The sequence below is a fragment of the Hyperoodon ampullatus genome, assembly GCF_949752795.1.
Source record: "Hyperoodon ampullatus genome assembly, chromosome: 10".
In the NCBI taxonomy this organism is placed as follows: domain Eukaryota; kingdom Metazoa; phylum Chordata; class Mammalia; order Artiodactyla; family Ziphiidae; genus Hyperoodon; species Hyperoodon ampullatus.
In genome coordinates, this window is record NC_136923.1 from 12797680 (window position 1) to 12814764 (window position 17085).

Genomic DNA, 17085 nt, shown 5'->3' on the forward strand with positions numbered 1-17085 from the left:
CCACTACTCTCTGTAGATATTTGAAGACAAGAATCCCCAACAGGAAACCCCACGCCCACCCCGACCCCTGCCCAAGGTTGCATCCAAGGCATCTCTAATTCTTGATGTTTCCCACATGTACTCAGCAATACCCACAATGTAGAAGCTTTCCTGAGCCTCTGCTCTGCCCTTGTGCTAAAATATGTCCTGAATAAATGAGAACTTGAGGATATAGTGCATTTTTGGAGCAAGGGCACCAAGAGTTGTTGAGAACTGAAAAAGATAAGCTCTGCACAGCAACCTAGAAGGCTGCTGGACCCAGAGCAATAGATGGAGGGCAGAGTTCTCAATGGGCAGGAGTCTGACAGGGGCAAGTTACAATGCTTCCCTGGGCCTAGGTTTTTCTGCCAACAAATGTAGGCTGTGGACAAAGATGTTCCTGGTTCGGACACTCATTGTTTTCCTGTGCAGCTTACTTGCTTCAGCATTTGAAGTTCTTTTCTCCACCTTAGAAATGGGAAGGAAGGTGATGATTTTTTTCCTAAGTGATTCATGAAACAAAGAATTTTACAAAGAAAGAAATCCTCATCCTTCTTTGCCTGCATTTTCTTTCTCCCTCTTCCTTGCTTTTGCTCAGCTGGCACCTGCTTGCTCTCAGTCCCTTTTTACAATTTCATTGTTCCTGGTGTGATAGTATGTCTGTGGAAGCAGGTGCCATCTAGAGCAGCCTTCTAAAAAAGTTTCTCTGCTTTATCAACCTGCATTTTCAAGTGGGTCCTTTTTCCTCCACCTATACTTTTAAATCTTCCCTCTCCCCCACTTTGTGGAACTGGGATCCTACCTAAATCTAGCTCCTTCTGTTCTAAATTTCACACACATTACCCGTGAAACACTTAATTCTGCAAAACTGTTTCTGTATATTATTTGGATGAAAAATGCCAACTGTAGAGAAGTTGCTCTGTTTTCTATTAATCATTTACTTGTCTCAGCAGATATTTCCCCACTGACATGTGGACTAATATGGATCTAGGCATAATGACAGCTGTTAAAAGAGGAATAACATGTAATACATTTTGGAATATTACATAGCAGCATGTTTTAGACTTTGCTGGGGAATATGATACTACTAAAAAAAAATCAAATTTTAACAAGACCCTTACAGAAAAGGAATGTGACATATCCAATGTATATATCTCTTTTACCACGTTTAGCTATACATGGGATACAGTAATATACCTTTTTTCTTCAAATGAACTTTTCCTTCCATTAGGTCTGGTCAGTAATATTTAAAATATAGAAATGCTATTCATTAAAATATCTTCATTAAAATATTTATTTCTTCCCTTAGAAAAAGAATTCAAAACTTTTTAGGGCCTAGTTTTAAAAAGCAACATGCTATATAGGTAATTTATTTTGGTGGTTGTTTTTGGGAATGTGAAAAATATCACCACTGCAACTAGCAAGAACTATAAATGATACATTATTGCAAGTGTTCTAAAAAAATCAGAACAAAACTAATTTATTATATAGTTCTGTCTTCATTATACACCACATGTTGGTGAGTTAAACACAACAAAATTATTGTCTTTTAAAAGTGTCTACTAAAGATAAAAAGAATAAGGTAACAATTAACATGTAGTTAGTTACATTAAAAAATCTGATATACATATTTCTATTGCCTGTTAGCGTGTTCTAAGCCTTTTAACTATTACAAAAAAAAAAAAGTCGTTCAAAAGCAAACATTCAATTCAGTTGATACAACATTACAGTACAGTCAACTAACATCATTCAACAAAGGTAACAAGTCTAGCCTTAGCTTCTCCAGTTACAAGTCTGTAGACCAAATTGCTACAAAAAGTTCAATGCTGCTTCACAACTGTGTGTTAGCTTTTTGGAGGACATGGTACTGTGTGCTCATGGCTTCAGAGGAAGGGGTCATGCTACTGGTAAAAGCACAGGGGAACCCCAACCTGTCATTAATCATTTTATTTAGCATTTAGTTAGAACAGCATTATTGAGTTTAGCACAACAACTAAAACAAAATCATAATCATAATAATGATGAGAATAAAAACCAAACACAAACTGGAAGCCTAGAGACGCTGCCAGCTGTGTCAAACCCTTGCGATACGCTATACTAAAAAAATTTGAAATATCCACCCATCCTCTCCACTCTGCCACAAACTAGCAAAGTCAAAAATACAAAAGTCTTCAACTTGTTACTTTTGCAGAATAAAGCAAAAACGTCTTTGTGCTCCTTACTACCAGAAGCAAAATATCCACTGAGTTACCACATGTAATAGCTTCTGGAGGTGTCAACTTGGGTTGGCTTGGTGTCTGCAGTACCATCTTTGTCTTTCTCACTGTCACCTTCCCAGAGGTTAATGAGTGGTGGGTACAGCTCATTTAGTGGGATTGAAGAGGTTTTTTGCATATACTTTTTTAATGAATGGTGGTAGTTTTTCCTCTTAAATCTTTTGGCAATGTACACAGCTATGGATGCAAGGCTAATGACGGCAAACATGGACCCCATAACTGCAGCAAGGGCTGTACTGGTTTCTTGATCAGAAATGTCCAGCGCGAAGGCGGCATTTTTGGTTGTGACATTAACACATGACTTTTGAGTCTGCTGATGAATATTGGACACTGTGAGACACACTTCATAATCTGTGGAAGGCTGCAGGTGCGTTAGGTTGTATTCGTGAACATCTACCGGGACCCTGGCAGTATATGTTATGTGGGGATTGTCAATCTTCATGGTGGCAGATGACCATTTTAAGTTTGACGTCATGACATTGGAATTAACTTTCCAGGACACTAAAATGGAATGAGATTCTGTCTGCTTGACATATATTTTCAGCACCTGGGTACCATCCAGAAGGGTTCCATTAACCTTAATTGTCACCACTCGAGTGTCTGCCCCTTCAACATTCTGGGCAACACAGGTGTATCTTCCTGAGTCTTCAGTTTGTATGTTAGATATTTCCAATGTACCTTCACTACTTAGTTTGTATTTATCTGAAAGCGTTTCCACAGTTATCTTATTTCCAAGGGGAGTGACCCAGTAAATTTCAGGTTCTGGCTCAGCCATGGCCCGACAGTCTAGGAAAACTGCTGTGCCAGTATCCATGTTTAAATGATTTGGGAATGTGTCATGAGATATCATTGGGAGGCACTGTTCACCTGAATCCTGAATTAAAACTTCCTTCACCTGCTGCCCTCTGTATTCAGGCGGCATGGCACAGAACATGGATAAGGGCTCCATGAAGCGGATGTTTGTCTTGTTGGAATTAATCCAGTGGATAACACAGTCACACCTCAGGGGATTGCTGTGGATACTGATCTCACGCAGATTAGGAAGGGATTCTACTGTCTTCTGGTAAACGGCATTCAAGGCATTGTTGTTCAACATCAGGCTTTCTAGGGCAGGGACACTTCGAAAAGCCAAGCTGTGGATGTAAGATAATTTGGGGTTATTGGTGGCTTCTAACTTTGTGAGTTCAGGCAAGTTATCCAGGGCGTAGCGGTCCACAGAGACAAGTTCCCCCATATTGTTGATTCCCAGTTCTTTTAACCGGAGCATATTTTTGAAGTCCCCTTCCTGGATTTTGTGGATGGGGTTTTTGTTGAGGTCTAAGAATTTCAAATTTGGAACTTTTTGCAGGGCAAGTTGAGGGACTTTGACCAGTTTGTTATCATAAAACGACAGGCTCTCTAGGCTATCCAAGCCCACCAAGGCATTTCCAGGAATATCAGTGAGATACATTCCTGCCAAAACTAAGCTTCTCAAATTTGAGAGGGGTTTGAAGTTCATATCCAGAATTCCAATCACGGGGTTTTCCCCAATCATGAGAATTTCCAGGTTGGGTGTTGAATCAAACCAGCGGCTATCAATCACTTTCAATCTGTTGGAGTTTAGGTGGAGCCTTAAAAGATTTTTTAAGCCTGAAAAAGCATTAGCAGAAATAGTGCTAATCTGGTTATGGTTGATGTAGAGTTCTTGAAGGTTGCTGAGATCTTGCAGACAATAATCATTCATTTCTGTAATCTGATTTTCCTCCAAATGCAGAGTAGTGAGCTGGGTCAGGTTTGCCAGCCCTACCTCCTTAATATTTGTAAAGTTGTTTTGGGAGAAATCTAGCTCAGTCAGGTTGAAAAGCTGCTGAAGCTCATCCACGGTCTTTGCAATGTTATTGCTCTGTAGGAGAAGCACTTGAGTATCACTAGAAAGGTTGCTGGGAATCCTTGTTAAGCGGAGATCATTGCAATCAACGGTGGTGGCTTCTCTGTATGTTGACTGCGGGGTAAACCAGGGCCTAATTTCACATACACAAAGTTGTGGACACTCACTATTTTGTAGGGAAGACCCAGTTAATGAAGTCATTAGCAAGCTCAGCACCATTCGGCAAGCTGCTAAAGGAAAGCTCATCCTAGCCATGCTGGCTTGCTGAGCAAGCTCAGCTCCTGATAATTGTTAAGTTTTAACAAAAGGTGAACACTATATAGTGGTATGAAGGACAGCAAGCAGAAAATGTAAACATTCAAGCAGAGTCTCTGTTGAGATGTGTAGAATTCCAGAGTCTGAAGGGATGGTTTCCTGGAGTTTTTGAAAGGCAGGAAACAGTTTAGAATCTTTTACCTGTGTCTCTCAATTCCAGGCATGCGCACAGCTCTGTGGCATAAGTTATTTCAGCCAAATCAAAGTCTGGAGATGTGCCTGAAAATTAGATTAGGACAAATATTATGTTTTTTCCATATACTTTCTAATACATTATAGCTTTTCTTTTGTCTACTAAAAAGGCATAATCACTTATAAATCTAATAACAATGTTCAAAGAAACTAAAGCTTTTAAACTGTAGAATACTTTTAATATATTATTACACTTAGTAAACTAGTTTTAGTGTTCCTTCACATTTACAATTAAATTGGGACTGCTTGTATTACTGGGTAAAAACATTAAACACACATTGCACATACACACCATTCACACACACACACACACACATAGTAGAAACACTTAGAAAAGCCCACAGATGTCATTTCTTTAAAAACAAAGGTGACATAGAAACTACATATATTCATGGCTCCAAAAATATCAAAAGGTAATTCCTCATGAAAGCAAAACATGAAAGCCAGTTTATTAAAGATTCAAAGTTCATTTTTAGTTATTTATATTTTAATTAATACTTCATTTGTTTTTAGGAATTCTTTCTTTTCCAAACGGTACATTCTGTAGAAATATTCAGCCAAACCTGATCTAGTTTAATTATTCTTATGCAAAAAATTAATCTAACAGAACTACAAAAGAAAAATATCAGTTTTTCTTGTATTCTCATAGCCACATCTGATCTTGACTGAATAAAATTGTAAAAGGACTCTATTCCACCACACTACTGGTCTTCATTAAAAATACAAATACACTTATACATGTATATATATATATATAATCTCACATGCATGATTTCAGCAATCTCATGGGAATGTCATGGCCACTTAATAGTCGTGGCTATACACCCTGAATATGTTTTTTAACCTTTTAAAGCCTCAGCTCCTTCAACCATAAAATAGGGTTGGTCATAAAAGTATCTCTCTTATAGGATTACTGAGAGAATTAAAGGAATCTATGTAAAGCTCTTAGTGTAGTGCCTGGCAGATATTAAATTCTTATAAAGGTTAATTGTATTTATTATCATCTTCTTATATCTCTCATCTATTTAATTTTAGCTATGTAGTGGTTATTGGAGGATAAGTAAAAGAAGGAAAGCTGGAGATATTTGATTTTATTTAGCTATCATCTGTTGACTTTGATAAGGTCTTCTGCGGTCAAATATGTACTGCTCACCTGCTTGTAAACATCATATAGTAGCTAATGCTGCTAGTTTGCTGGATTCCAATCAGGTGTAAAAAGCCATTATGGATTCAGTGTCTGTCTTGCTTTCCCAAGACTACTCTAGTCACTTGCTAAGATATGGAAAGTAGAGATACGTATTTCCTTACAGTTGTCTTGTTATAATGCACTTCAGCTTTGAGTACTGAAGGAACTTAAGTGACTAGTGTTTTCTTTATCTTCATAAGATTACTGTAAGGATTCAATAAAATAGAGCATATAATATATTTGAAGCCCTAGTGTTCAACACACAGCAGGCTCTCAATTCATATTTGCTACTATTACTACCTTAATACTTTGCAAAACACAGTTATCCTTGTGATGGACCAAGAAGTATAATACTACAAACATCCAGTCCTAAAGTTCTATATTTGTTATAGTTTAGTAGAAAGAATGAAAAATTCTACATTTTTTTGGTTTGTTTTACAAAATACACAAACCAAATTACCAGCTAACAAGATGGAGTTTTAAAAAACCATCCAGTCCAGATCTGGCAAATCAGAAGTGGGAGAAGGAAGTGTATGTGTTGCATAATGGTGGATCCTTGCTATTCTCTGTGGGGAGAAACACACTGACATTCTCCTCCCCCCGATCTGGATAGTTTACCATATATCATGGACATGCAAAACTTTTCAGTATTTAACACTATCTGATTTTGACTTTCATCAAGAAATTCCATAAAATAAAAACATACCTCAGAGAATAGCATTTTCCGAATATTATTAACTCCACAAGTTTATTCCACTCTTTTGTTTCCATTTAGAGTAATCCTAAAACAGGGACAGTAGTCACAATAAATGTTCAGTTAAGAACATTTCTGCCACAGGTTATTCCTTAATTGTAATTCAAAATAGAAGACCAGGAGAATAAAATCTACCTTTCATAACTGAGACGGAATTTCAACTAATTTTTCTGTTTTGACTGAATTGAAGAAAACAGCAGGAAGTAAAATATGTATTAATAAGTCATGGGAGACTCCCAAAACAATCTGTTACCATGAAAAAATATCTTTTATGGGGCTATACTTTGAATATTGTCATGAGTAATGCCTCCATTTTAGTTTAAGTTATATGACTTGAGGTTATTATATTGAAATATTCAAAATTCTCTTTGACACACATACACCTCTTTAAACACACAAACAAACCACACAAGCTCAGAATGTCAGCTGTCATATCAAACACAGAGGGAAGACATTTTCCTTTCTCAAACCTGCATTTGGCTCCTTTGGGAGTACAGAATGAAACTTCCTTAACACAAAAGGAGGTGTTTAAGATGTTTCTATTTGTATAACATTGTAAATTCTCTTTAGCATTTTTTCCCAGACTTACTTTTGAACATGAAATTATATATAGAACAAAGCTTCAGAGCCCCTGTATCATTCTATATGTTTAAAACTTAGGTTATATCTCAGGAACTATTCACTAACAGTGTTTAAAAGTAAATCCATTATCGCAACAAGAGAAGAAAACTACAGACCAATATCTGATGAATACTGATGCAAAATTCCTGAACAAAATACTAGCAAACTGAATTCAATGACACTTTAAAATGATTACACACCTCGAATGTAAAGATGATTCAATATATGAAAATCAACCATCGTAAGACACCATATTAACAGAACGAATGACAAAACCCACATGATCATCTCAGTTGATGCAGAAAAAGCATTTGACAAAATTCAGCACCCTTTCATGATAAAAACACTCAACAAACTAAGAATAAAAGAAAACTGCCTCAACATAATAAAAGCCCTATATGAAAAGCCCACAGTCAAAATCAGACTCAGTGGTGAAACAGTATAAGTTTTTCCTCTAAAATCAGGAACAATACAAGGATTGCTACTCTAGCCTCTCCTATTTAACTTAATGTTAGAACTCCTAGCCAGAGCAGTTAGATAAGGGAAAGAAATAAAAGGCATCCAAATTGGAAAGGAAGATGTAAAACTGTCCCTGTTTGCAGATGATATGATCTTGTATGTAGAAAGCCCTAAAGATGTCATGCAAAAAAAACTCCAAACTGTTAAAACTAATGAACAATTTAAGGAAAGGTTCAGAACACAAAATCAATTGTGTTTCAGTACATTAACAATGAACCATCTAAAAATGAAATTAAGGAAAGAATCCCACCTACAATAGCATCAAGAAGGATAAAACACTTAGGAATAAACTCAACCACGGAGGTGAAAGACCTGTAAACTGAAAACTACAAAACGTTGCTAAAAGAAATAAAAGAAGATACAAATAAATGGAAAGACATTCCATGTTCATGGATTAGAAGACTTAATATTGTTAAAATGTCTATCTACCCCAAATAATCTACAGATTCAATTCAATCCCTATCAAAATCTCAATGGCAATATTTGCAGAAATAGAAAAAAATCTTAAAATGCATGTAGAATCTCAAGGAACCCTGAATAACCAACACAGTCTTGAAAACAAAGAACACAGATGGAGGCCTCACACTTCCTGATTTCAAAACATACTACAAGTGGGACTTCCCTGGTGGTCCAGTGGTTGAGACTTCGCCTTCCAATGCAGGGGGTACGGGTTTGATGCCTGGTCGAGGAGCTAAGATCCCATATGCCTCATGGCCAAAAAACCAAAACATGGGACAGAAACAATATTATAACAAATTCAATAAAGACTTTAAAAATGGTCCACATCAAAAAAATCTTTTAAAAAACCCCAGAAAACATACTACAAGTAATAATAACCAAAGATAGACATATAGACCAATGGAACAGAGAGCCCAGAAATAAACTCTTCCGTATATGATTAGATGATCTTTGACAAGTGTGCCAAGACTGCACAATGAGGAAAGGATAGTCTGTTCAACAAATGGTGTTAGATATCCACTGCAAAAGAATGAAGTTGGGCCCCAAGAGGATAGCTACTGTCAAAAGAACAGAAAATAACAAACTTTTGGTGAGGATGTGAAGAAATTAAAACTCTTGTGCACTACTGGTTGGAATGTAAAATGGTTCAGCCATTATGGAAAACTGTATGGAGGGTTCCTCAAAAAATTAGAAATAGAATTACCATATGATCCAGCAGTCCCACTTCTGGGTATGCATTCAAAAGAATTCAAAGCAGGATCGCAAAGAAATATGTGCACACCAATGTAAATTACAGTATCATTCACAATGGCAAGAGGTGGAAGCAACCCAGATGTCCACTGATGGGTGAATGGAAAAAGAAAACATGGCATATATATAAAGTGGGATATTATGCAGCTTTAAAAAAGAAGGAAACCCTGTCATATCTACAATATGGATGAATCCTGAGGACATTACACCAGATGAAATAAGTCGGTCACAAAAAGACAAAATACTGTATGATTCCACTCATATGAATTATTTAAAATAGTCAAAATCATACAAAGAGGAAGTAGAGAGGGGGTTGCTAAGGATTGTAGGGAGAGAAAAGAGAGGATTAGATTTTAATGGGTAGAGTATCAGTTTTGCAAGATGAAAAAGTTTGAGAGATCTGTTGTACAACATTGTGAATATGTTTTAACACTACTAAACTATACACAAAAATGGAAGATGGTAGATTTAATGTTAGGGCTTTTCATTATAATGAAGTAAATTAATTATAATACAGGCCAACTTTTATCACCCACATACAAATTAAGATCTTAAATTCTGCAACAAATAAAAAATGGCTGGCATAGATCTTTTTAAAAGTAAAATTGCTTTGTTCTAGGGCTGACTGAACTAAGTTGGTCAAATGTGAGGAGAAAATGTCTTCCACAAACAATTCTGGCAGTTTAAAGGAACAATCCCTTAAATAACAAACCGTGGCTTTAAAGGCCCAGAATTGGCAAGGGATGCCTTTCAAAGAGGCCCACAAACAACTATATAATTAAATTTGATGCCTCTTTTTCTAACAATATATGTTTGGAACACTCTGCTCTGAATATAAAATTCCAAAGGAAATGGACTGCATGGTCATCACCATCCATGAAGTTGTCACTGACCCCCATTTCTCCCATGGAATCATGTCAGATGGGATGTTAGCTTAACACAGTCACAATAGTTGATAGGAATTTGGGCTAGGATCCTCATTCATTAAGTTCTTAGGGAGTTGAGCGAAAGAAATAAGCAATCACAGTAACATGACGGTTATGTGAATTCTAGGTATACTAAATCCAAATAGCACTCAACTTATAGAAAGAACTCAGTCCTGGGGGAATCAAGCGATCTGGACTCAGAATCCAACTTCTTCACTTATTCACTAGAAGTGTTACCTTGTATGAACTACATACATTCTTTGTATCTCAGTTTCTATGGCTTAAATTAAGGCTAATTATACATATTTCATATATGAAAACTATGAACACTAAATAAAATACTCTATGTGAAAGTATTCAGCCCAGAATCTGGGGAAGAGTCCAGCAGAGACTGAGACCTCAAAACCTTGTTTGAATCTCTGGAACCCCATCAACTTTGCCGTTAAATTTCATTCTCACCCTGCAGGGCTTTTGGGAGGTAATGAATAAGCAAAAATCTTTAAGACTCTTGGGCATAACAGGTACTTTTTTTAATTTATATCTTTTTTTATTTAAAAAAATAATTATTTTTTCTAATTATTTCTGAACTATTATTGTTTACCATTTCCATTATATTTTCAATCAGTATTATTGGAATTAATAGTGTTCGAAATCCAGAGACCAAATATTACACTGGGGCTAAATTAATACCTGATGCAGGCAAGCAAATGATGAAACACAAACTCCCCACATGGAAATTAACATCATCTCAGAGACATTATTAGTCACAGCAATGAGGAACTAAAAGTTTGATCTCCTAAAATATGAAGAAAATGCCTTCATAGGACATGTACTTTTATGCAAAGTTTCTTTGGTGGCCAAATTCACACCATGTACATAATGTTCAGAAAAATCAAGTCTTTTAGCTCTGTCGGTCCCCAAAAGATCCAGGGCTAATGCCACATTCAGATTTGCATGTCTTCTTTTGGGAATGGCTTGAATAATGGAGAAATGGGATTTTTGTTCCAGTAAGCTTTCCTCTGGTTATAAACAATGATTGTCTCAATACAAATTCTCCCTGTATCCACCCTCCTGGTGTGTGTGGGGGCTTGCGTGGGGGGCTAAGGTAGAGCCACACTTCACTTGATGGATTGACCTCCCAGAGGGAATCCCCCCAGGTCTGAAGGCCACCTTGACTTCTACTGCAGGTACAAGTGGCTGATTGTTAGTCTCACAAGGTTGTTAAGCTTTTTGAAACAGGAATTTAGCATAGAATTAAGAGTGTGGCTTCTGGAGAGACATACCTGGTTTCAAATTCAGCTCTGTGACCTTGGGCAAGTTACTGAAGCTTTCTAAGTCTATTTCCGTTTTTTTAGAAAATGGATATCATAAAACCTTCTTTGCCATGGGTGGTTAAGAGAAGTAGAATGAGATGTTAAACACAGAGCTTTTGGTCGAAGGCCTGGCACATAGCAAGTACTCAACAGACGTTAGCTATTATTATTTACAGGTTTGATGTCTCATATTGAATCTGAGTCTCTTTATGGGCACTGAGGATGAAAGGGTAGTAGGAGTCAGTAGAGGGCGCCCTTTGTGGTATTAGCAACTGCACGTCCTGAAAAGGGCCTGGCCGGAGACCAATCTGCATGGACTCTTTTTTTTTTTTTTTTTTTTTTCCAGTATGCGGGCCTCTCACTGTTGTGGCCTCTCCCATTGCGCAGCACAGGCTCCGGACGCGCAGGCTCAGCGGCCATGGCTCACGGGCCCAGACGCTCCGCATCATGTGGGATCTTCCCGGACCGGGGCACGAACCCGTGTCCCCTGCATTGGCAGGCAGACTCTCAACCACTGTGCCACCAGGGAAGCCCTTCATGGACTATTTTTTTTTTTTTTTTTTTTTTTTTTTGCGGTACGCGGGCCTCTCACCGTTGTGGCCTCTCCCGCTGCGGAGCACAGGCTCCGGACGCGCAGGCCCAGCGGCCACGGCTCACGGGCCCAGCCACTCCGCGGCGTGCGGGACCTTCCCGGACCGGGGCACGAACCCGCGTCCCCTGCATCGGCAGGCGGACTCTCAACCACTGCGCCACCAGGGAAGCCCCATGGACTATTTTTAAAGACACTAGTTTCTTGGACTTTCGTTTGGCCCCTGACCCTTTCTGACTTTTAGATTTTTTTTCTCCATTTTCCAAAATTAAGTTCCTTGTTCACACATTATCCAAGGTGAAGCACCCTGTAGTGTGTGTTAGTGATCACAGATGGAGGGTCTGTGTGGGAGGAGGAGCTATAGCCGTCTCCATAATGCATGAAGAAAACAGTGAAGTGCATCCCCTTGCAAGGACATAATGGAGCTTGCTGAGGCTCTTTTGCATAAGGAACTGTTCCTGAGAGCCCACATTATTCATCAGCAAACAGTGCAGCAGTGTGAGAGTGGGCCGCCAGGGAAAGGATTCTTACTTTTGGCTTCACCACAAACTTTCTAGGTGACCTTGAGCAAGTCCAGTGACTTTGTGTCCTATTTTATTTGTCTTACAGTAAGTGGGTTGAGAGGAGAGACAGTCACAGCTTCCTAGACCAACATGAACCTTGGGAAGTCATCTTAGCCCATTCTCCCATGTCATGAAGACTATACTTCCAACCATTTTCAGAGAGGTAATCCTTCCTCCTGCCTTCCCTTCTTCCTCTTACCTCCCTCTATTCTTTCCCCCTTTTCTTTCATTTGTTTCCTTTTTTTGGTTCTTAAATTGTTGTAGAGGCATGGTGTTTGATTATGCCAACGATCTCGAACTGCAGAGCCTTCAGCAGCCAGGTAGGTCAAGTCAGTTGAGTAGAACACAGAAGGAAGTAGTGGTCCTGTAAAAAGCTGGAGAGTGCATGCACTCCAAGAGGCATCCATGGATGTTTATAACTGTGCAAGCTAAAAAAAAAAAAATCTGCTTTTTGAGGCCTTTTATGGCATGTGGCCAGTCTGACACGTCTGAATTATTTAAATGTCACCATAAATAACCATTATCGCCAATAATGCTGAGCTAATGGGAGGATCTGATAATTAGATATCAATTTTCAAATATTATTGGCAAATACTCCATATGTGAAAACCTATAATTAGAAACAGTATATTACGGTGTGACTCTTTGCTCTGAAGAAAACCTGTTTAGTGCTTTTTAAAAAAACCATTACCTTTACAAAAATTCATCTTACACTCCTTTTCTTTTGGAAGACCTACTTTTAAAGGCAGGCAGAACCTTAGAGATACCCTAGGTGATCCAGGATGACCCAGTTAATTGGCAGACGAACAAAATAAAACACAAATGTCTTGATCCCCGATTCAGCATTTCCTGCTCTGACCACTTTAAAATTGTGTTGGTTTTTCTGGTTCCCAGAGAAAAATTTGGTTGTCCTTTCCCTAATTTTATTTTCTTCTTGTATTTGTTATTCTTAATTAACAAAGACTCAAAAATTCTCTGGCATACTTAGGCGGTACAAATGCACTAGTGTGTAAAGCAGAGGATGGACACAAGTGATCTTTTGATTCCTCCTCATTTTCCTTCCTCTTTTGGGCCGGGGCAAATCCATCACATCGCAGGTGCAGCATCAGCCAACACCTCTGGGAAAAGCTCAAAGGCGCAGCTGGTCTCCAAGCTGAGGGTATAAGCTGGAGCCACAATTCATCAGGCTCCTGAGAGGAACTGGGCATGGACGGCACATTAGCTGTTGTAGGAGGGTTGGCCAGGAATGGTGAACAGGGCAGGCTAGGGCTGCATGAACTGAAGTACAAACGAAAAGTTTTAAAAGGCAGAAGAAAAACGAAAGCCAAAAGCCCAGAGCCACCTGGCATGAGTCCAAATCGAAGTGGCTGGCTTGGCAGGATCAGGAGGGTGCTTGTGGAAGAGCCCTGGGGAAGAACATCTACTTCAGATTCTGATTTGGCTTCAACTGATCAAAGGCAAGCAGGCTAGCCTCCCTTTGAAATGAGGAACACAAACTGTGAAGGTTGGATAAGGCCTTAGAGATCACCTGGCACATCTAAAAAAACCTCTCATTTCACAGAGGACACCTCAGAGAGGGGAGATCACATATTTGGAGGCCAAGCTTGACTGCATTCCTGCTCTCCAAAAACAGGGTCTTTTACAGAACCCTACACTGCTTCACTTTGTCTGGGATTAGTTGAAATTCATATTCTGGCAGGGTCTCAATGGGCAGGGTCCAAAACTTTCTGAAGAATGTTGGCCTCTAGCACTCCATTAATCAGTTACCATTTATTAGACGCATAGAAAAACATTCAATTTAGGAAGAGTGCTGTGGCTTGTTTAGTAACCTCTGTCTTTTTTTTTTTTTTTTTTTTTTTTTTTTTTTTTTTTTTGTGGTATGCGGGCCTCTCACTGTTGTGGCCTCTCCCGTTGCGGAGCACAGGCTCCGGATGCGCAGGCTCAGCAGCCATGGCTCACGGGCCCAGCCGCTCCGCGGCATATGGGATCCTCCCAGACCGGGGCACGAACCCGTATCCCCTGCATCGGCAGGCGGACTCTCAACCACTGCGCCACCAGGGAGGCCCGTAACCTCTGTCTTGATCTACCTATTTGCTTAGGTAGATCAGAGATAGGGTGGACAGCTCAATCAATCATGCTGATGGCCAACTTATTACAAAAAAATTAAGTCAGGTCATCTAAACAATGTTCATTGATTTTTTTTAAAACATGGCAGTGAATTGATTATAATGGTTGATTTGTTCTATAACTTTAATTTGTAAAATGCATAAATTGAACTTCTTTTAATTTGATGGATTGTGTGTTGCAAACTCTATAAGGGTATAGATATTCAAATGTAAGAAGTGTAAAGTGGATTTGAAACATGAGTAGGAGTTGGAAAGTGAGCATTCAAGACAGGAGATGCCTCATGAATAATAATAATATGAATTAGCTAACTTTATTAATAGACTTACTTTAATAGAAGACTTACTATGTACTAACCACTATAGTGAGTGACTTACATGTATATGGTATAAAGTGTGATCGTCTCTATTTTTCATAGAGAGGTCAAGTCGCTTGTCCAAGATCTCAAATAAAACCGAGTCAAGGATATAAGCCTCATGCCCTATACTGTCTAGTTCTGAATCTTATCTGGTTTGGAGATAGTTCGAAAATCAGAGTGGTGCAGAGATTGGAGTATTAGATGAAGAGTTAGGTGACCCGAGTCCTTAGCTCTGGTTTTTCCTCCGACTCAGATCATGCTGGCCATCTTTCCTGCCTGTAAGTGGTGAGGTTGGACAAGTCTAGATGATGTCTTAGGACTCTTTTTCTGAGTTTCTACTCTTAATAGCACCCATGTAAGCAGCACTTCTTATGCCTGCGAAAAACACTTGATCCTGGCTTTTTAAGAGAAACTGTGTTTAACAGTGTTTTTAAAAAAGAAATGGTCTAAAGAGGCAGACAGAGCTAGGGCCATATCCTGGAACTATGTACATCACCTTGGACAGATTAGTCTAACTCTCTGGGCCTTGGTTTCCTCACCTGTTGGAAGGGGATCATCATTTATCTGCCTCACATGGGTGTTGTGAAGATTAAATGAGACAGCATGTCTTGAGCAGTGCCTGGTACATAGTAGAATCTCAATAATCATACATTTCCTTTGGAGTTCTCAACTTAGAAAATTAGAGTCAGGTGCTGAAAACCAACTATCTACTCTTCCAACAAGGAAATTAATACATTTCCTGAAAATTATCTGGAACAGCTTTTCTTTTTTCTTTACCTCTTTTGCTTCTCTCTCTCTCTCTCTCACTCTCCCTCTCCCTCTCTCTCTCCCTCTCCCTCTCTCTCTCTCACTCACTCTCGCTCTCAAGCCCAACCCTTATTTAGTGCTTTATTTTTCCCTCATAACATCCTTGGGAGGTAGGAACTATGATTGTCCCTTTTCACACTGAAGAAACCAAGGCATAGAGATATTAAGTAACCTGCTCAAGACATACAGCTAGAAAGTGATGGAGAAGGACTAAAGCTAAGACAGCCTGGCTCCAAAGCCCATGCCCTAAACACCACCTCCCACATGTCACATGATCATCCCAAAGAACCCTTTATTTTGAATCAGAGGAGTGGGACTGTCCATTAAGTATCAAAAGTATAGATTAGCTGGCTGGGAGCATTTATAGCTCTTAAAGGCAATACAGATTCCTCCCAAATGACTGAAGCTCAAGAGATCAGAGTGAATATCTAGGGATGGATCATCTCTGTGCCAAAAATCTGTGTACCACTGAGACATCTTCTATCCCTCAGTTAAGGACAGAATAGATTTCTAGAATATTAGAAAGATTTTAGAACACAGGCACAAGAGTAGTTCTGCAGTTTGGTTGCAATGAATCTTTACAGGAGAATTTGGTAGGTACCACGATTTTTTTAAATTAATTAATTATTTAAATTTTATTTATTTAATTTTTTTGGCTGCATTGGGTCTTTGTTGCTGTGTGCGGGCTTTTCTCTGGTTGTGGCAAGTGGGGGCTACTCTTCACTGCGGTGCACAGGCTTCTCATTGCGGTGGCTTCTCCTGTTGAGGAGCATGGGCTCTAGGCGCATGGGCTTCAGTAGTTGTGGCACGTGGGCTCAGTAGTTGTGGCTCACGGGCTCTAGAGCGCAGGCTCAGTAGTTGTGGAGCACGGGCTTAGTTGCTCCGTGGCATGTGGGATCTTCCCGGACCAGGGCTCGAACCCATGTCCCCTGCATTGGCAGGTGGATTCTTAACGACTACGCCACCAGGGAAGCCCAGTACCACGATTTTTATTTTGTTTTATTTTAACATGAAATACAGGTATATAAGCAGGTGTCCTTCTCCCTCAGACCAAACAATGGGCAGGACTCAGAAAAGGCTCAACCTGTAAACTCCCCAATTATCACATTACTGCCTTCAAAGTTCAATTCTCCCTTTTCCCCAGCTCATTTCCAAAATGTATTTTCAAAGGCAATGTCATTTTTGGAATTAAGACTATGTCATGCATTTATTTTAATGAGACAATGCTAATTAAATCTTTACATGCTGGTTACTTAGGGTTTCAATTTTGCAGTTTAATGGTAAAACCTTTTAAGGAATTCTCCTTTGCAAGCACTATGCTAAAAAAGTGCATACACCTCTCTACCTTTAGAGAGGTTGAATGACAACCCAAGCATTTCCATTTCCAAATGAGTTAAATCCTTCGCCAAACAAAGAAACAAAAAATAAAGTAAGGGATGGGCATTTAC

The 17085-nt window shown here is 39.1% G+C and overlaps 1 protein-coding gene across 1 annotated transcript; it reads right to left on the minus strand.

Moving 5' to 3' along the window:
* Positions 1-2265: 2265 nt before the first annotated feature.
* Positions 2266-4416, minus strand: LRRN1 (leucine rich repeat neuronal 1; the record flags this gene model as incomplete). The annotated part of the gene is made up of 1 exon (XM_079712436.1): positions 2266-4416. One exon carries the CDS (start codon positions 4414-4416, stop codon positions 2266-2268), a length of 2151 nt encoding a protein of 716 aa, XP_079568562.1.
* Positions 4417-17085: the final 12669 nt, after the last annotated feature.